The 22,439-nt window shown below is 39.5% G+C and overlaps 1 protein-coding gene across 1 annotated transcript in view; it reads right to left on the bottom strand.

The window, feature by feature from the left end:
• Nucleotides 1-22,439, bottom strand: part of KCNIP4 (potassium voltage-gated channel interacting protein 4) — a 239,293-nt gene that overhangs the window by 30,568 nt on the left and 186,286 nt on the right. Inside the window, exon 3 of the mRNA XM_007953764.2 lies at nt 2,966-3,035. Within this exon, the coding sequence (XP_007951955.1) occupies nt 2,966-3,035 (70 nt within the window). The remainder of the gene's footprint in view (nt 1-2,965; nt 3,036-22,439) is intronic.

Here is a 22,439-nt window from a genome sequence, read left to right as displayed (position 1 = left end):
CAAGAATTCTTTAAAAAGGATTGTTGTTAATCAGATGTTCTCTAATGCAGAAACCTTAATTTCAAATAAAGATCAAATTTGAATCTGGATTGTTGTTGTTGTTGTTGTTGTGTGCCATCAAGTCAAACACAACTCATAGCGACCCCTCCTTGGGTTTCCGAGGCAGTATCACTACGGAAGTAGGATTACCCAACCTTCCTTCCAAGGAGTGGCTGGTGGGTTTGAACCGCCAGCCCTCTGGTTAGCATGCAAGTGTCTTAGCCACTATGCTACCAGAGCTCCCAGAATCTGGATTAGTAGCATGTAATAACTTTCATTAGAGATAAATATTCTGAAAATTAAAGATTACATCTGTGCTAGGTGCTCTGGAATTAATACTTACATACTGGCACACACTTAGATAGATAATAAACATGATCTTTCTTCAATAATTCCATGAGCAATGTTCCATGAGTATGTTTCTAAATACTTCAGAAACATATAAATTAATTAGAGTATTCCAAATTGGTTCTTCATTAATGCAGTCAATGGATACATCGTTACAATTCCATGGGCTATTAAAGAAGACTTTCCCCTACCTTGTGCACCATAGGAATGAGGTTGGTGGATGTGGTTGTTGTCAACCGTGTTGTTGTTGTTGTGTGCCAGTGAGTCAATTCTGATTCATAGCTACCTTATCAGACCAGGTAGAACTGCCACATAGGGTTTCCTATAATCTTTATGGAAGCAGATTGCCACATCTTTGTCCTGCAGAGTGTTTGGTGGGTTCAGATCCTTTCAGTTAGCACCTGAGCAATTAATCACTGCAGCACCCGGGTTCCTGATTGTCAACCATGTATATCCAGAGCCATAATGATTAGTCAGTCACCTGAAGGCCACAACGGAGTCCCGAAGTTATCACAAACTTCTTTCTCCATTTCACTTTTCCACAAAAAAGTCAATCAGTCACTAATCTCTGCCATTCTCACCATCAAAATATGTTTATAATCTCTCTCCATCCCTACCATGTGTGTCATCTTTATCTGGCATCCTGAAATACCTTTTAATTAGTCATCCATCCTGCAATATTGCCTTTCTTAGATTATCTTCCACAGAGCTACCAGAAGAATGCTTCTAAAACACTAGTCTGACCACAGATGTTCCACTCAAACCCATCAGTGGCTTTATGTCACCTGGAATAAAGTCTGTTTCTTAACAGCACACATGACCTTCTAGGACTGTTCACTCTCTATGTTACATGTCCTGTACTAGCCACATCCAAATTCCAGCATTTTCCTGCACATGCCCACTTTAGGTTCTATGCTCTGAGCCTTTACTTATATTCTCTCTGATGAGAATATCCCTCTCCCCTTTTAAAGACATCATGCTTATCAATGGAAACTTTACTGATGAAGTAGTATAGACAGCACTGGCTTTGGAAATGGGGAAAAATCTTTGTGCTTTAGTTACCGCATTTACAAAAAATGGGGATGCTCATAGCTAGGGTCATTTTATGGTGTGAGATAATGTATGCCATGTCCAGGCCCATATTAGACATTTCACAAATGGTGGCCCTTTAAGTTCAGGGTCAACTTATTTACTCCCTACCCTTCAGCTGGTCTGACTGGCTCTACATCATGCTCCCATCACACTATTTTTTAAACCCTTATTTTCTCACTTATGCTTATGTTATCAGTTATGCTTATATTACCAACTTTATAGGAGCTCTAGTGACTCCAGGGAGCTCTGGTAGCATAGTGCCTAAGGCACTTGACTGCTAACCAGAAGGCAGGCGGTTCAACCCCACCAGCCACTCCTCTGAAGGAAGGTTGGGCAATCCTACTTCCATAGTGATACTGCCTCGGAAACCCAAGGAAGGGTCGCTATGAGTCGGGGCTGACTCGACGGCAAACAACAACAACAACAAAGTGACACCAGGGTTAAAGCATTGAGCTGCTAAACAAAAAGTCTTTGGTTTGAACCCACCAGCCACTCCATGTGAGAAAGATGAGGCAGTCTGCTTCTGTAAAGATTTATAGCCTTGCAAATCCTATGAGGCAGTTATGGTCTGTCCTATAGAGATGTTATGAGTCAGAATGGCAGTGGGTTTTGATTTACCAACTTCATATTGGCCCACCTGCTGCACAGGACTATAATGTTCTTTTGGGCAGGGACCACATCTAATTTCTATTATTCTTCTCATATGATCACCACCTAATACATAGGTTGGCACACGGGAGGGTGGGTGAAGAATTTGAGTGGGAAGTGACTGAAGTGACTTTCCACTGAAGTGACTGAAGAGGAAGGTAGAAAGTCCAGCTGCAACGACACCTCTACACACGACTCTAACATGTGCATGTGGTGTCATTATGATATCCTAGTGCTTTCTCTCAATTAAGATACTCTGTAGCATGTCATCATTTTTTTTTTTTTTCCAGATAAGGGGGCACATAATAAAGAGTTACTGAAATGAAGAAGAACAGCAGAAAGTGAACTGAGTGAAGCTACAGAAAATTCTGGGTTCTAGCCCAGATCTGCCACTCGGCAGATGTATGGCCCTGGGCAAGCCATTTAACTTGTCCAAGGCCCAGATTTCACATGTGTACAATGAAGATAATTATATTTGCCCTACTTTTGAGGGTTGGGTGAATCAAAAGGGGGCTATATTGCTTGCAAAAGAGCTTGGTGGCTCATCAATCACCAAGCCATCATAGTCAGGATGTACTGAGTGTTTAATATCTATAGTACCAGGCACATATTAAAGACTGCTAGCTGTATTAAACTGAAGAGTGAACTCTGTGGGTATGTGATAATTGGAAAGTAGCTCACTTTTATGATACATCGAAAACCATATGCACTTGTATGCTGTGTCTTTTATACAAAGATTAAAAATGTAGAGTCATGCCATAAAAGATTAAATCCTACTCACGATTGCAGCATAATTCTGACTCTGAGAGTATGTTAACAAGTCCACATTTGTACTTACCTCCCTGCGGAAAGAACTGAGAGTAAATCTCTTTGAAGGTTTCTTCATTAACAACACCACTGGGACATTCCTAGGGAAAGTGGCAGAGAAGCAAAATGAGCAAAGTGTTCACAAAACTGATTTTTTTGCACATTTTGAAGTAGAACTATCTACTGTGCAAAGTTGCACTAAGAAAGTTAACCATCCATTCATTATTACAAAGAGAAATAAACACACTGTAAACTCCTCATTGTTCCAGTTCTCATAGGTTGAAAAATACTCTTCTGTAATCATGTTTGTATATTTGCTCTGAAATATTTAAGAACATGCTGCTGATTTAAAGAAATCATATGCTTATTGTCAATGAGGTAAGGATTAATTATGTTGTTTCTCATGCAGTAAGGATATTGCAAGATGCTAATAACATGCTAAATCTTGGTTCATGTCCTCTGGAGATCTGCTGCATCCATACAATCTTAAGATCAAGGAAAGAATGAGGGGCTCCATTTGGGCCTAAGATGGCCCAAGAAGTTATAAACAGGGATAGTTACTAATTATCATTAAAAAGAATAGTGACTAAATTTCACTCTATGTTCATGAGTACACAATGACTTGGCATTATAACAAGTGACATTGATTAAGACAAGAGCCCAAGATTTTTTCAACTTTTGGAGAAGAGGGTCTAAAAAGAAATAAATCTGAGCTTAATGCATTCCCACCTGTGTCTAACAGGTGGAGTTACTCAAGACTAACTTACTCTGACCTGGGAAACTACACTATTAATGGACTATTCATCTGGTGGGGCCATAGGGCAAAGTCACCCTCATGAGAGTAGAGTTGGCATTTTCTCTAAAAGGTACTGAAACTCAAAATATCAGAAGTGATCTGTGTTGGTGTAGAATATGAAGACTAAGCAAGTAGATATTGGGAGTTCTGGTAGCATAGTGCCTAAGGCACGTAACTGCTAACCAGAAGGCTAGCGGTTCAAATCCACCAGCAACTCTTCAGAAGGAAGATGGAGCAATCTACTTCCGTAATGATACTCCCTTGGAAACCCAAGGAGGGGTTGCTATGAGTAGGGTCCGACTTGATGGCACATAACAACAACAACAACATTAGACTGAGAGGAGGAATATCTTTCCTCTGGTGGCATAGTGCCTAAGCCACTTGACTGCTAACCAGAGGCTGGTGGTTCAAACCCACCAGCCACTCCTGGGAAGGAAGAGTGTGCCATCTTCTTCCATAGAGATACAGCCTCAGAAACCCAAAGAGGGGTCGCTCTGTTGGATTTGACTCATTGGCAGTGAGTTTGTTTTTTTTCTGTTATTCTCTGGAAGGATTAAGACAGTCTGGTCAGGGATATGAGAGGTAGAGACTGCAGACGGGTGCAGACTGACACTCACCCAACAGTCAACATCAAGACACATGCAAGGCACTCACCGGACATTGCAGGGGGAGGAAGTGATAAGCTCAGTACAGTCCCTTTCAGCAACTTCTCTTGAACCAAACACCTAACCCACTGCCACTGAGTCAGTTCTGACTCACAGTAAGCCTATGTTATTAGGTGCTGTCGAGTGACTCCACCTCACAGAAACCCTATGTACAACAGAATGAAACACTGCCTGGGTCTGGCCCAGGCCCTCACAATCTCCGCTATGCCTGAACTCATAGTTGCAGTCACTGTGTCAATTCTTCTCGTTGAGGGTCTTCCTTTTTTCACTGACCCTCCACTTTACCAAGCATGATATCCTTCTCCAGGGGATGGTTCCTTCTGACAACATGACCAAAGTGGGTGAGATGAAGTGGCTGTTCTCGCTTCCAAGGAGCATTGTGGCTGCACTTCTTCCAGGACAGATTTGTTCTTCTTGCGGTCCATGGTACTTTCAGTATTCTTTAGCAACACCACAACTCAAAACCATCAATTCTTCTTTGGTCTTCCTTATTCATTTTCCAGTTTTCACATGTCTATGAGACAATTGAAAATACCATGGCTTGTGTTAGGCTCACCTTAGCTTTCAAAGAGATATTTTTGCTCTTCAGCACTTGAAGGAGGTCTTTTGCAGCAGATTTGCCCAGTGTAATACGTCATCTGATTTCTTAATTGCTGCTTCCATTGGTGTTGATTGTGGATCCAAGTAATATGAAATCTTTGACAACTTCAATCTTTTCTCCATTTATGGCAATGCTGCTTATTGGGTCAGTTGTGAAGATTTTCATTTTCTTTATGTTGAGGTGTAATCCACACTGCAGTATGGACTGTCATTGTTGTTATGTACCATCGACTCAGACCCAACTCATAGTGACCCCTCCTTGGGTTTCTGAGGCAGTATCACTACGGAAGTTGATTACCCCATCTTCCTTCCGAGGAGTGGCTGGTGGGTTTGAACTGCCAGCTTCTGGTTAACAGTCAAGTGCAGTATGGGTAGTGACCCTATAGGACAGAGTAAAGCTGCCACAGAGGGTTTCCAAGGCTATAACTCTTTACCGAAGCAGGCAGCCTCATCTTTATCCCATGGAATGGCTGGTGGGTTTGAACCACTGACCTTTTAGTTAGAATCTCAGGGCTTCAACCACAGCACCATCAGAGCTCCTTCTCATGAACAGTTCATTCTAACCGGAACTGCCTGTATTTCAATGGTCCCAGATGAACTGTGACCATGTGGAATCCCTCCAGGATTTTTCTAAGTTCACTGGGGGAGCTAGGAGTGTGCTAATTTCCTAAGAGGACTGCCTTTAAGCATGAATGTCCTGTTCATTTAAAATTTGACACTGTCCCTAGGATCTTCATCAACCATCTTTTGTGGTTTTTAAAGCTTCTCTTAGCCCTTAAGATTCTTGGCCCATCACTAATGAACTTAATTTTTTAATTCAACCTTTATTTATACCCATGAGTCAGATAAGCACTATAAAGTGCTTCACATGAATAATTTTCTATTTTCTTATTTGTTGGTTTGAAGGGCAGGTCCTCTGATACATAAACACAGTTTTGAATTGTAGACTTAATGTGAGTTTGCATTAACAGAGCTTGCCTAAGATTTCTTTTCTCCCATTTAATCATTAAAATGAGTCTATGACTTAGTTAGCCAACATATCTCTATCCACAGAAGTGGAACTAGAGATTTCTAGTGGTAAAAAGCCCTGTTACATAGCTAGCCAATAGAAGAGGTGAAAGGTGAACTTGTTTCTTTCCAAGACACCATATAGTTTCAGACTAGATGAGCCCTTTAGAAAGAATGATGACTCCAAAGACCTAAGGGGACTGGTAAACAAAAACAATTTTAAAAAAGCAAGCAAACAAACAATCAATAGCTGCAACTTCAAGAGGAAAGAAGATGGCACACATCTAGCTAATCATCCCCAAATTTTGGCTAAGTGACTATTTAGGCTCTATCAAGTTGGCAGCAACAGAAGCAATTTTAAGACAAATAAAGACTGTGTAGTTGGAGTGTCTCTTACATGGAAATTTTGATTTATTAGCTATTTAACTCAGAGCCATCTGCTTGGGGTAGTAAGAAGAGAGAAAATAGATGACTGTCATTGGGTAGCAAATTTTGTGCAAGGTTAGAGAAGGAAACATGCCTTGGAGTCAAAGTGATGCTGGCAACAGATGAAAAAGGGATATATGAACTCAACACACTCATCACCTGCCTTTGGGCTTGAGGTATGTTTGGTGGTGTATCTTGTAGTGTTAAGTGATATTTAGAAGCATAAATGCCTCAGATGTGTTCATTTTGTTTAATCACATGTCTTTGAGATGTAAAATCCTTTCTCTGCCACAGAAAACTCTTGGTCAAGTTTCAGAGTGATCCATCTCACCAGGTGAATTTGTCTTTATTCATCTGGTGTGTGGAGGTTAAAGCATTTTGCTGCTGACCCAAAGGTCTCGGTTTGAACCCACCAGCTGCCCCATGGGAGAAAGATAAGGCAGTCTGCTTCTGTGAAGATTGATAGCCTTGGAAGCCCTATGGGGCAATTCTATTCTGTCTTATAGGGCTGCTATGAGTTGGAATTGACTCAATGGCAGTAGTTTTCTTTTTTGGTTTTAAACTCACTGTCTTTGAGTCGGATCTGACTCATAGCAACCCCTCCTTGGGTTTCTGAGGCGGTATCCGTACAGAAGTAGATTGTCCAAACTTCCTTCCAAGGAGTGGCTGGTGGGTTCAAACTTCTAGTTAGCAGTCAAGTGCCTTAGGCACTCTGCTACCAGAGCTCCCTTTTTGGTTTTATCTCTCATTTATTACATAAATTTATACGTCCAGCAAAGATGCATTGCATGCCTGTTATAATAGAACTGTGCCGGGAACTGGGGCTGGAAGAATTAGCCTAGATCAGAAAAGAAGCAGTAAGCAAGACAAAATGCCATAAAATACTAGTTCAGAGAGTGGTAATCTTTTATTTATTCTGAAAAGTTCTTATGAGAACCCCATACATTTTATTAATTTTGGGAGATAAAAATGGAATATTTTCTATAGCACTGTAATGAATTAGAAAGTGGTGCAAATAGTATATTTTCAAACTTTTTCCTCACCTCTGTTATAGAGGGATTCTCTCTCAATTCACAGTGAATTAGATTAGGCTGTGTGTACACATAAACATTGTGGCTGAATGGGTTAGGTTAACTCTTGCTGTTGTAATAAATAGGCCTTCAAGTGCATAAAACATCCAAAGTGAAATAAGCATATTTCTTGCTTATGTCACGATCTTGGGTGGATAAGCAGGTTGGATGACAGTTCTCCTTAGAGTCACTGAGAGATCATGGCTCATGGAGGCTTCCACATCTTAATCGTGGGGCTTCTAAAGTCTCTGTACTTGTCACATCCAAAAACAGAACAATGTCATGGAGGAATTTGCATGGGAGTTTTTTTGAGCCAGGTCTGGCTGGGGTGCACATCCCTTGCACTCTCATTTTGTTAGCGAGAAATCACTTAGCCTGGCCATCCCAAACCACAAGAGAACTGGAGAATATAGACTAGCTGTGTGTCCAGGAAGAAGATTAGAACAGATTTGGTGAATAGTTAGCTATGTCTGGCCTGTGGCTTACATACAAGATTCTCCAAAGGTCTATGATCTGAAATAGTTCTCCCACTGATGCTTATCTATGACCATCACCAATAATTGAGCAGGACACTTCCATGGATTGGCTCCGAGCCCCACAGTAGAAAGACCTACGTGCAGAACACCTACCCTAAGGCTATGCACCCACCTACTCTAGGGAGATGCACCCCTTAGATCAATCAGCCATGAGCTATCAGAGGGGCAGTATCCACATAGAGGGAAAGCTGGACAGATAGGAATCCATAGAGAAGAAGGGCACAGGGCAGGGGTAGTCACAGGCAGGGGAGGGGAGGAGAGTATTTTATGGTTTGGGGAGGGTGATTGAGGCCGTGAGATCCAATGTGTATCAATGTGGAGTGTAAAATAGAGTTGCTTTGTAAATTTGCACTGCAAGCACATTAAAAAAAAAAAAAAAATATATATATATATAATAACCGAGCAGGATAAACTGTCTTCATTTCCTCTTGTGTCCTTTTTAAGTATAGATACTTACAAGTAACCACAGAGGAAATAAAATCTGAATGCTCCCTAGAAGCAAAGGTAGTGAGACTTTGACTTACTTTGGACGCATCATTGGGAAATTCAATCATTAGGAAAGGACATGATGTCTGGTAAAGTAGAGGGCCAGCATAAACGAGGGGAACTCCCAATGACATGGATTGACACAACAGCTAAAACAACGGACTCAGACTTACCAGCAGTCCTAAAGATGACGCAGAACCAGACAAAGTTTTGTTCTTTTACACACAAGGTCACTACGAGCTGGCGCTGACCCAACGGCGTCTAGTTACTACAACAAGGTCATCAAACTCAACAAGGCCTGAACATCTGAGTGTGAATGTGCTCATTGGATTTTTCTCCCTTGAAGGGGAAGGATCCAGGAGGCTGCAGAGTTTCCAGGTTTAGGAAAGAAAGCCCCATTCATCTATCCCTTGAGAAGTTACTATAGCCTTTTATAAACTCTTAGGACTTCTATTTTCTAATGACATTTTGTCTTATCATTAAAAAATGGCTATTCTATGAAAATATATTGGTTATGGAAAAAATTTAAGTAAACAAAAATCACCCATAATCTTATTACTCAAATATAACCATTATTAATAGTAAGATCCTTGAAATTTTATGTAAGTATATATTAATATAAGAGGTCTGGTAGCATAGTGGCTAAGGCACTTGACTGCTAACCAGAAGGCTGGCGGTTCAAACCCACCAGCCACTCCTTGGAAGGAAGGTTGGGCAATCTACTTCCATAGTGATATCACCTAGGAAACCCAAGGAGGGGTCACTATGTGTTTGGGCTGACTCAATGGCACATAGCAACAAATATATTAATATACTGTACAAATAAAATTGGAATAATACAGAAATATAGTATTTGATCATATTATCTGTTCAACTTTACAAATCCTGAAGATCTTCACATGTTAATTAATGGCTGCATAAAAACACATCATTAAAATTCATTCTATTGTTTGACATTTAGGTGGTTTCATATTTTGGGATTGAAGGTAAATAATGATATATTTAATATTCTAGTGCACACATCTGCGATTACACATCCAATTCTTTCTCTACACCTAATCCTAGAAGGGGAATCACAAGACCAAAGGGTTTTAACACATTTTAAAGCTCTTGTTAGGTATAGTCATTGTTGCTTTCAAGAAAGTCTGTACAAATTTATGTGGACACAGGTTTACACCCATGTGGGCTGTTGACCAGAATCACATGGGGATTTGACACCCACATAATCTCCTGGACTAACAGAGCAGTAATTTAGTTCACTCATGAAGCTAATGGTTATTCTGAAGGTTCCCAGGGTCTGTCAAGGCCTTTGTAAAAATGTCTCCAGAGTATAAAAGGATTTGCCTGTTTTTCATGCAGACAAGGATGCCTTGATGGCATTCAGCTAGAATACATTGCTACAAAACAAGTGAGTGCATCTTCTGTGATATTTTATGTCAATAATTTCTTTTAACCCTTCCAACAACTCTGAAAGGTGGGGATTGTTTAGGGTTGGGGAAAATAAGTTTTGGAGACATTAAGACTAAGTAATTTGTTTGAGTCTCCCAGTTGGTTTTGACAGACATCTATCTATCCATTCTTTGAGCAGGTAGTTATCTAGTTGCCTGCATGTGTCAAGAAGGAGCCCCAGTGGTGAAAGGGGTTAGAGCATTTGGCTACTAACCAAAGAGTTTGAGGGTCAAATTGACCAGCTCCTTTGGGGGAGAAAGATGTGGCAGTCTGCTTCTGTAAGGATATACAGCCTTGGAAACCCTATGGGGAAGTTCTACTCTGTCCTCCAGGGTCTCTGTGACTCAGCATCAACTGAACAGCTGTGGATTTATGTGTCAAGAGGAGTCCCTGGATGTGCAAATCGTTTACGTGCTGAACTACTAACCAAAACTTTAGAAGTGGGAGGCCTGGCAATCTACTTCTGTAAATTCATCCATTGGCAACCTGATGGAACACAGTCCTACTCTGATACAAGGGGTTGCCGTTATTCAATGGTAACTGGTTATGCATCAGGCACTGTTCTGGGCACTGAAGATACAAGAGTGACATAAAAAAAATTACTAATTTTGCTCTTGTGGGTCTTTCAGTTCAATGACAGGAAACTCACACCTCCTTGGCTCCATTAACCACAATATTATCCTGCCTTCTGGGTTATTGTCTATTTTCCACTAGGACAACAAAGGTGGTCTCTAGGTAAGCCATCTGTGAGCATACTTCCTTTGGGAAGATAAACAAGGTTTGTTACACCCAGAGCCATCCATCTTGTCTGTGTTAGGGCCACATGCCAATGGCTGCAATTGCAATCAAAACTGGGAACACTGATTAAAAATACACATTTATTATGAAGTATAGTTTACAATACTTGGGGAAATACTTTTAAATTTAGACATTTTTCCCTTTATCTAATCCACAAGGATCTCTCTACCTCTCACCTTATCATACATACCTTACTCCTGTTATGAGTAAAGTTTTTAAGGCAGGTTAAAAGAACTCCATCAAATTCTAAGGAGCTGAAAATTCTCAACACTACTGGATAGTACATAGGTCTCTTATGACCAGTGATTTTCCTTTATTGCTTCTTAAATCCTTTACCATGATATGATCAAGAACACATGTGGAGTGAGATTTTCTTAGCCCATATATTTCCATAGATTTAGAGACACTTGGCCTATTTGAGTCTTAGAGATGTGCTTTCTAGTGGTCCTTTTCAGTCTTTTGGGTGGCATAGTTTGTGCTCAACTACAAGTTTAAAGTTAGCTGTTCAAACCCAGCAAGTGGTGTTGTGGATGAAAGGCCTGGCACTCTACTTCCATAAATATTACAGTCTCTCAGGTGTTTATACTCTGTAATGCAAGGGGTTACGATAAGTCAGAACTGACTTGATGGAAATGGGATTGGTTTTCATTTTAGGTATTGTTATGACACACGGGTCAATGTTACTTGTAATAGTGCAATGCGTACTTGATCTTTTATGATAACAAGAGTCATGATGGTGATAAGCTAATACTTTATATTTATAATATTATATATAATTTATAATATTTATAATATATTATAAATGTATATAATATTTATAATATTTCTATATTTTCAGGCATCATCACAGCTAGGAGCTGTGCCAACACGGTGACCAAGGCATTAGGCTGCTAACCAAAAGGTAGGTGGTTCCAACCCACCAGCCCCTCTGTGGGAGTAAGATGAGGCAGGCTACTTCTTTAAAGGTTTACGGTCTTGGATACCCTATGGTTCAGTTCAACTCTGTCCTATAGGGTCTCTATGAGTTTCAGTCAACCTGATGGCAGTGCATTTGGTTTTTGGTTTATTAAATGCTTTACGTGAATTATCACCTGCAAATAGAAAGATACTAATTTTCTTCCATTTTATAGATGAGTAAGCTCTTTTGTAGAGAAACAGCTCAAGTTCACATAATTAGAAAATGACAGAGCAAGAATTTTAACCCAGGAAGACAAACTCCAGAAACCATGTTCTAAACCAATACCCTATGTTTCCACATAAACAATTTTTAAAAATTTGAATGGATTCAGGTTTGCTTATAATACCTTGTACTTATTCACATTCTTATGTGCTCCTAGGTAGGGGAGAAAGAGAAAAGTAACTTTCACCCTGGTTCGCTTCTGTAGTAAAAACTGAATGTGAAAGTCATTTTATGTGTCAGATTAATATTTGGAAAAAGGTTTGCTATGTGAGTTCCAAAAGGTCCTCTAGCCAATTGAATAAACCAGGTTGAAAAAAATGGTAACAGAAGAGTTAATTATGAAATCTGAATTCTAGACCAGGATTGGCAAATTCCTGGAACATACATGACTAGTTTTCTATGCTACACCCAGTTCAGGCATCACTAATCAATCATATCACTTTTCCCCCTGATACTAGATTTAGACTCAAAATTATTCTAACACTCAGTTTCTATCCCAGCATTGAAAATATCTTCTGTCACTGCATAGCCTTGTCATCTTGCACAATTTATTAACTTTAGGTAATTTTTAAAAATCTATGAGATGGGCTAGTAATATTTGCCCTTCCAATCTACTTCTCATGATTGTGGTGAAGTCAAAAATTAGATGACAAATATCTAATACTTTATGAAAAAGACTTATTTGTGTTTTAAAGTATCTTACAAGGAAATTTGTAAGGCTGAAAAAGCAAATAATCTGTATCATCTCTAGTCTTTGATAGGGAAAACAGAGAAACAGCACTTCAGGGAAGTTGAAGGAGTTGCTCTAGGATTGTTGGGAAGGTGGTGCTAGGGGGCTCTGTCAATTGGAAATAAATATTTTATTCCTTTAAAAAAAATTAGGCCACTGCTTGTAGAAATGTTTTATTGTTAATTTCTATTGGATATTAGATGAGAAAGCAAGAGTGAAAAAAAAGAAGCAATGGAAGTTGGAAGAGAAACTAGAGCAAATAAGCATGAAGTTGTCTGTCCTTTCCAAGAGTTACAAGGAGAACTCGTGTCAGAAGCAAACATAAATCCATCTGATTAAGTTACTGTGAGAGGGCAAAGAGTCCTACAGTTAGTCCTACAGAGCCCTACAGGGCCTCTGGTGGAGCTAATTTAGAGGAATGGTCAGAGATCTTTCTTCCACTTTGGGAGCATGTAATCAGCCCTCTGGTAATTGAACACAAGTTGATTCATCGATGTTGAGAAGTGTTGCACCCTCAAACTAGAGTTGACCTTAATGGTGGGGATGGAGCAAAGCTTTTAGGACCTTCATTTGCTGATGTGGCATGACTCAAAATGAGAAGAAACAACGGCAAACATCCATTAAATGATTGGTACATGGAATGCATGAAGTATGATCTAGGAAAATTGGAAGCTGTCAAAAATGAAATGGAATGCATGAAGATTGATATTCTATGCACATCATAATCGCTCATTAAGTTTTGCTGTGTTGTTGTTGAGTACTGTCCTGTCAGTTCTGATTCATGGTGACTCCATGTAATAGAGTAGAACCTCTCCATAGAGTTTTCTTGGTGTTATTCATTATGGAAGCAGGTCACCAGGACTTCCTCTTATAGAGCCATTGGGTAGGTTCAAACCACTAACATTTCAGTTAGCAGGACAGTGCTTAGCTATTAGTATATAGCAATAATCAAGAATTTGGTAAGAGGAATGTCTTCACACAAAGGATGGCTGTTACATCAATATGGCTACATCAGAGTTAAACTGTGTTAATCAAAGTGGTTGAACCAAGAGTAGTGCAGGTCCCAGATAATTCAATAAGCCCATAAAGTGGGTATGAGTGATGCCTTCTCCATAGCATTATAAATTGAATCCCCTCTATCTAATATCATCAGGGTTCACCATCAAAGGCAGAGGAAATACTGCAATCATAAATGTCATCAAAGAAGAATAAAGGCCACCATGCTGGAAATAAATGTCAGTGGAAGCAGAGGACCATTTGATTCATTAATTTAAGTGAATATTTTCCCAAGCAATGCTTGCATGAATACATCAGAAATGTAGTAGGTGGTGAAAGGATTAGGAAGGGTACTTTGAAGTGCAACTCATACTATAGAAAGTCGCTAAAGAAATTATTTTTTTTTTGAGGTGTGTCATAGTTCCTTATCTTTCTACCTTATAAGAAAGCTTTTCAGCATTTCCTCAAAAGTTGTCAGAACTCTGCTAAAATGTTCTAGAAATGGGTACTGTGATATGCAAATCAGACATATTTTCTCAATAATGTTTGTTCTCTATGCTTGCAAATTCTCCTCTTTTCCTAAATCACCCTGTTCAGGTGTATCTCTGTTATGGATTTAAATGTGTTCCGCAAAATATGTATTGAGATCCTAACCTTATACCTGTGGACAACTTTCCTTTTTTTTTTTTTAATGTGTATATGCTTGACTATATATTTCATGAATCCTCATTTCATGTGCTAGAACCCAAGCAAACACAACCCACTACTGTCAAGTCAATTCTGACTCATTGTAACCCTATAGAACAGAATAGAACTGCCCCATAGTGTGGATAGAATCTTGTTAATTACATTAGATCATACCTGAGTAGGGTGAGTTTTATTCTACTCATGTCTGAGTTATAAAAAGATGAGGATAGAGACACAGGGAAGACAGATGTCATATGATAATCTTCTACAAGCCAAGGAACACCAGAGAATTAATGAATGCCTCGGGCTACTGATGATGATGGAATCAACATGGGGAGACTGCTTTGGACTTTCAGTGTCTAGAACTATGATAAAATAAATTTCTGTTCTTTAAAACACCCACTTGTAGTATTTGTGTTATATCAGTACTATGACACTAAGAAAATGTCCCCTTCAGAGTGTCAGAAATATTAACTATTTAGAGATTCTTTTTCAGGAATCAAAAAAAGAATTATGATATAAAGATATCATTGAAAAAAATTAAAACCAAAAGTTCTGGTGAAATAGTTTCCTGGGACCTTTTAGGACATAAAAAAATGTCACATCTTTTAGGCTACTATACACGTTATCAATCCTCACACCCATCACTGGTACCAAAGAGGACATCAGGGCAGTGGTTGGGATGAACTTATGGAAATTTTTGGTTGGGAGCTCTGGTAGCATAGTGCCTAAGGCACTTGACTGCTTACCAGAGGGCTGGTGGTTCAAACCCACCAGCCACTCCTTGGAAGGAAGATGGGGCAATCTACTTCTGTAGTGATACTGCCTGGGAAACCCAAAGAGGGGTCGCTATGAGTCGGACCTGACTCGACGGCACATAAAAACAACAACAACTCCATGAGAAATGCAATGGCCTCCCATTTTGTCCACTCTTTCAGCTCTTCTTGAAAAAGGATGTTGACAGAGGCCTCTTTGATGTAGCACAGATAGATTGCAGGCAGAAATACAAACAGAATACAAAGTCTGGACACTGGGTACTTGGATCAGAGCAGAGAAAGAAGTATAATTGCTTATTACCCAAATAAGGGACAAGAATTCGTTACTCTAGCAATTTTGTGAAAGAAGTTACCTTCTTAATCAGTACATTTGTTCGAGATAAAACTTAAAATGGCTGTGTATAAGTTCATAAGGAGAAGCTCAGAAGAACAAGACCACTGATAAGACACTGAATAAGAACAGCCGAATTGGATAAGGCAATGGAAATAGGATTTCCAGTAAGGCAGTCTTTAGGGCTGTTTATCAGAAGTTCAAACTTCTGAATACAAGGATAGATTGCATTTCTTGGGTTCCCAATTGTTGGCTGGCTAGGGCCACATGACAAATTCTGTTTAATGAATGGAAAGCAGCAATGATACACAGAACTTTTGGGCTGCAGCATTTAATTGCTGATGCTCAACATTCTAGAATTATCTTTTCTTCCTGGAACAAGCAGCCATGTGTGAGATGGTGCCTGAAACAACATGCTGGTTCCTTCAGGGACTCAGATGAGCAAAGCCCCTTGTTGGCCAGTGATGAACATAGAGTATGAGTGAGAAATACATATTTTAAGAATTTAAGGCACTGGGATTTTGTTATTAAATAATATTCTGATTGATACACTAGACCATTCTTCCCTTATTCATAATGACTAAATATTTTACCATTTAATTGTTTTTGTTAGAAGCCATCAACTCATGGGTTCTTGATGCACGATGGAACAAAAGTCTTTTAAATCCTGCACCATCTCCATAACCACTGTGATCCACAGAGTTTTTTGCCAGGCCTTTCTTCCTACTCTTAGTCTGGAAGTTCCATTGAAACTTGCTCAGTATCATAGCAACTCAAAAGCCTCCTCTGAAAAATGGGTGGTGGCTGCATATGATGTGCATTGTCAATGGAGCCTGAGTATCCCTTATGAAAGGTGAGAATTCTCGCCCTGAACCACTCACATCCCACCAGTTACACAGTGAGGAGATATTTGAAATTTATACCACAAACTTAATTACATAGATACATATGTGCATTCTTATGTTTCTACTTAAGTTAATTTAATAATAAATTAAGCAGTTCTTATTTTGAGCAGGAATTCAACTGTTCTATTATTTTGCTATTTTATGAAGCCATTTTTTAAAAATTACTTTCAAATAACTATTATCTCTATCACAAAAACCTTATCCACTTATTATAGTCAAGGTTCTGGTGTCTAAAATCTAATAGAAGGATGCTTTACCAAATTGTACATTTGTCTGGTGTGTTATATGCTACAGATAAATCATAAATGTTAGTGCAAAAAGGGCATGAAGGTGACATCTTCTGGCCTCCTCTAACTTCACAAGAGGAAGACAGAATCACCATCAGAAGCCCAGGGCTTATTGCTATGAGGCTAGATGTGATTCTACTCTCTAGCCTTTTACCAATTCTGACACTAACCATCCCTCTCATGGCATTCACTCCTTCTCTGCTGGGTTTGATAATTCATTGTAGTAGCCACACAGAACTCAGACAGTAGTCAAGATTATGGGATTTATTAGAGAAGTAACAGGCTACAATTCAGGTTCGGGAATGGACTCAGGATACAATCCTTTGGTCAGGACAGTCTCCCCTCTGCTGTACCCTCAGACACATCTCTCTAGCCCTTGGCCTCTTGGCCTAGCTTCTGATCTGCTTGGGCATGTGTTACATAGCTCTTTTAGCTCTGACAGTAGATAGACCTAGGTGCACCCCACACTGTCAGCAAGCCTCCTGCCCGAGAGCACTCAGCTTTCTCACTTTGTAGGCTATGTAGCCCCATCACTCCATCTCATGCCTCTTGGTTCCACTGCGACCGTCTCTCTGCTGGAGTGTCTCTCTCTGCTGCGTCATCTCTCTCTCTCTCACTCTCTCTCTCTTTCTCTCTGCCATCTCTCTCTGCTGAGTGTCTCTACCAAGGAGGTCCAGTGCAGGGTTCTTGGGTCCAAGGATGCACTCTACTTCACTTACAGCTCTTCTCTCTTGATGGCAGTGCCCACCCCCCCCCCCCCCCACCCCCGTTTCTAGGAAGTTTCTAGGCTTATTTTAAGCCTGGCAGAGTGACAAAACTAACCAGTCATAACATCAGATTCTATACAACTTATTTTCATGTTCCCACCGAGTAGTCCAGTTGGAGTTACAAAGAGTTAGAAAAGCCGTACCAATAACTCACTGCACCACAATTAGTGTATATTTAACATTTGAGAAAGAGTGTCTTTTCATTTTATTTGGTAAATTTTGAAGATGCAAACATACCAAGCATAATTATTTTTTAAGTCTTTTATTGCAAAGACACACTATCTATCCTTTAACATTTTCTTTCCCGTTTCTTACTATATTAGTTGATTGAGGAGCGCTGGTGTCGCAGTTATTAAGCTCTTGGCTGCTAAGCAAAAGATCAGTGGTTTGAATCCACAAGTCATCTGGTGGGAGAAAGATGTGGCAATTGGCTTCTGTAGAGATTACAGTTTAAGAATCCTTATGAGGCAGTACTACTCTGTCCTATATGGTTGCTGTTAGTCAGAATCAACTCTAATACACATAACAACAATAATTAGTTGATTAAATTGTTGAAACAAAACACCAAACCCTTAGAGAAATGATAATGTTCACAGACAAGATGATGTGAACTGATGGACACAAAAAAGTTATGGATGGAATATTTTATTCTCAGAGACTGTATTTTGGAAGGCACATTAGCCCACCCTGCTAAATATCTAATTCTATTGGGAAAACATAGATTTTTCTAAATGAAAGTTAACCTCCCCTACTTCCCTCACTTGAAAATGTAGTTGCTCTGGAAAGTCATTCTCTTGGAAGCACAGCGATGTACAGGCCAAAAGCCCAGTGGTTCAAATACATCAGCTGCTCCACAGAAGAAAGATGGGGCACTCTGCTTCCATAAAGATTTACAGTCTTGGGAACCCAATGGGGATTGCTATGAGTTGTAATTAACTCGATAGCAGTGACTTTGGCTTTTTTGGTTTTCTGATAGTCTCCAACTGTAGAATTTTCAAATTTTAAATGATGCAATCTCAGGACCTGCTAACAGTTCTAGTGCTGTGAACACTAGATTCTGCTTGTAGATTTACCCCCTCCCTTTGATGCCGTGTTGGTGTTAGGTGCTGTTGAGTTGGCTCCGGCTCATAGTGACCCTATGTACAACAGAATGAAACTCTGCCCAATCGTGTGCTTCACAATTCTTGCTGCACCTAAGCCCATCGTTTCAGCCACTGTATCAATCCTTCTCATCGAGGGTCTTCCCCTTTTTTGCTGACCCTCAAATTTACCAAGCATGATATCCTTCTCCAGGAAATGGTCCTTTCTGACAGCATGACCAAAGTAGGTTAGATGAAGTCTGGCTATTCTCACATTCAAGGAGTATTCCTGTTGCACTTTGTCCAGAACAGATTTCTTTGTTTTCCTGGCAGTCCATGGTATTTTCAGTATTCTTTGCCAACACCACGACTCAAAAGCACTTACTCTTCTTCAGTCTTCCTTATTCATTGTCCAGCTTTGACATGCATGTGAGCAATTAAAAATACCATGGCTTGGGTTATGTGCACCTTAGTCTTCAAAGAGACATCTTTGTTCTTCAGCACTTTTAAGAGGTCTTTTGCAGCAGATTTCCCCAGTGCAGTAGATCATCTGATTTCTTGACTGCTGCTTCCATGGGTGTTGATGGTGGAACCAAGTGATAAGACAACTTTGACAATTTCAGTCTTTTCTCCATTTATCGTGATGCTGCTTACTGGTCCAGTTGTGAGGATTTTCATTTTCTTTATGTTGAGGTATAATCCATACTGAAGACTAGTCTTTAATCTTCATCACGAAATGCTCCAAGTCATCTTCACTTTCAGCAAGCAAGGTTGTGTCATCTGCATATAATAAGTTGTTAATGACTCTCCAATCCCTACACTGTGTTCTTCTTCATATAGTCTAGCTTCTTGGATTATTTGCTCAGCACACAGATTGAATAAGAATGGTGAAAGGATACAAACTTGACATACTCCCTTCCTGATTTTAAACCATGCAGTATCCCCTTGTTCTGTTTGAATGACAGCCTCCTGGTCTATGTACAGTTTCTTCATGAGCACATTTGAATGTTTTAGAATTCCCATTCTTAATGTTATCCATAATTTGTTATGATCTACATAGTCAAATGTTTTTGTATAGACAATAAAACACAAATAAACATCTTTCTGGCATTCTTTGCTTTCAGCCAAGATCCATCTGACATCAGTAATAATATCCCTCATTCCAGGTCCTCTTCTGAATCCACTTGCATTTCTGGAAGTTCCTTGTCAACATACTAGTGCAACTGCTTTTGAATTATGTTCAGCAAAATTTTACTTGCTTGTGATATTAATGATATTGTTCAATAATTTCCACATTCTGTTGGATCACCTTTCTTTGGTCTATTTTTGTCTTTTACTCTAAAGTGTGTCTCTTGTAGACAGCATATTGATGGGTTATGTTTTCTTATATAGTCTGCAACTCTCTATCTCTTGAGTGGTGCATTTAATCCATTGACATTCAGTGTCATTATCAACAAGTAAGAATTTTTTGCTGTCATTTTGTTATGTGCTTTTTCATGGTGGTGCTGATTTCTTTGTTCCATATAATTTTCTGTGCTGAGCTCATTTTATTTTATGCATTGTGTTATCACTTCCTTCATTGTTATTGCTTTAGTATTTGCTAAATATTTGTACTTGTCCTCTTTTTTATTTAGATGTGAAGATTTATCATTTTTTCTTTGAGGTTACCTTGTGATTTATAATTTTCTCCCCAAGTTTAGCACAGTCCATTCTATCTTGCAGTTGTCTTGACTTCCCTACCATTTAGAAGTTCTGTAACTACAAATTTTTTTCCCCTCTTTTTAGTTTGTAGTTGTCCTCATTTGTCAATTGATGTCTCTGGTTCCCTGTTTACAATCTTGTAGGCTTACTTACTTTGGATATTTCCATAACTGGGTTGGTATTGGGGTTATGTCATCATGTGTATTAATGGTTGGTTGTTTGGTGTTGTTTCTCTGTCCAAAGCACTTCCCTTAGCATCTCTTGTAAGGTTTGTATGGTTTTCACAAATACCCCTAATTTCTGCTTATCGAAAATTTTCTAATTTCACCATCATATTTAAGGGACAATTTTGCTGGGTATATAATTCTTGGTTGGAAATTTTTCTCTTTCAGGATTGTATATAAACAATCCCATTGTCTTCTCACCTGCATGCTTTCTGCTTAGAAGTCGAACCTTAGTCTTATTGGTTGCCCCTTGTAGGTAACTCTCCATTTTTCCCATGCTGCTTTCAGGTTTGTTTCTTTGTGTTTGGTTTTGGTGAGTTTGATGATGGTGTATGTCTTGGTGATTTTCTTTTGGTGTCCATCCTGTTTGGATTCAAGAAGTCGTTGGGCTTCTTGAATGGATATATTCTCATCTGTCATCATATCAGGGAAATTCTCTTCCAACAAATCTTTGACAATTTTCTCTGGTTTTATCTGCCTTTTCCTGTTCTGGAATTCCAATGACACACAGGCTATTCCTTTGGATGGTATACCACATGAACCTTAGGGTTTCTTCATTTTGTTTTAATCTTTTTTCCTGATTGACCCTTTTCCAAAGAAGTATTGAGGTATTTGTCATCAATCTCACTAATTCTGCCTTCCATTGATTCAATTCTACTCCTTTACCCATTCAATGTGTTATCTAGTAGTAATCTTCTGGATTTGTAGCTGTAGATTGTGTATAATTTCTAATTTTTCATTTTGTTCTTATATTGTCTATTGAAATTGTTCTGAGTTTTTCTCTATGTTTTCCCCAATTTTGTCAGTGTTTTCCTCTATCTGTCTCTCAATCTGTTGAAGGTACCTAAATACGTTGTTCTTATGTGCTGTCGAGTCAGACCTGACTCATAGCGACCCCTCCTTGGGTTTCCAAGGCAATATCACTATGGAAGTAGATTGCCCAACCTGCCTTCCGAGGAGTGGCTGGTGGGTTTGAACCGCCAGCCTTCTAGTTAGCAGTCAAATGCCTTAGGCACTAAGCTACCAGAGCTCCCAAATATAATTCTTTTGAATTCCTTATCAGGGAGTTCCAATCCTGTTTCTTTCTCAAGGATTTGTTCTGGGTCTATATGCTAGTCTCTTGTTTCTCCTGCTTTGTCTTGCCTCTTTGTGTGGACTGTGATGCTCTGTTGTCTCCAAGACATTTTGACATTTTTGTATTTATATTTAATTTGTGATGTATGTTGGAGTTATCTGCCCAAGATTTTCATTTTCTTTGGTTGTTATCTAAGTAAGCAGGGTACTGTGCACCTCTATTCTTTAGTTTGCAGCACTTACACCTTCACCTTTCCTGTTGTCAGCCTCCCATATGTTCCTGCTGTCCTTGGCAAGTGAAGCCTATTCTTAGGTCTGCGGAATCTGAATGAGAATGCCATGACTTTAAATATCCAAAATGGCCACCTCTTGCAAACATTCAATATGACTGCACCCTTGGTCACTTTAAATATCTGAAATGACTACCACTTTTAAACAATCAAAATGGCTATGCCCTCCAGACAGATGAAAATCTACAACTCAGGTTATCTCCTCTTTGCTATTTCCCTTCCTAGTCATCGGCCACCAGCACAGTTGTCCCTGCAGCCCTTGGTGACCAGAGCTGATCTTTAGGTCAATTCTCAGGTCTCAACAGCACTTGGAAATATTCAGGCTGTTGGTGCTGTCAGAGAAGCTGACAGTCTGGAGATCTGTCCATCTCCATACTTACTGTTTTCATTCTGGTTCTTCCACTAGTTGGTGCCTAATCCACTTCTATATGCTTCATTTCAAAGCTCAGGGTTCCAGGATTATCTTCTGTATCTCTGTCAATTGGTCTCTCATTTCTTGTTGAAGAAGGTCTGTGTAGCTTATCTGGTTATTCCACCATCCTACTAGAAGTCCCAGATCACCTGTCTTGGGAATGGGTAAAAACAGGGATCTCTTACAGCCAGTTGGCCAAGTAACTTGTCTTCCAAATTTCTTGGTACAGATG

This window comes from Orycteropus afer, unplaced genomic scaffold (assembly GCF_000298275.1).
Source record: "Orycteropus afer afer isolate SDZICR_OR568_19922 unplaced genomic scaffold, OryAfe1.0 scaffold00411, whole genome shotgun sequence".
NCBI lineage: Eukaryota > Metazoa > Chordata > Mammalia > Tubulidentata > Orycteropodidae > Orycteropus > Orycteropus afer.
Note: the sequence above shows the minus strand (reverse complement) of the source record. Positions and strands in the feature narration are given on the sequence as shown.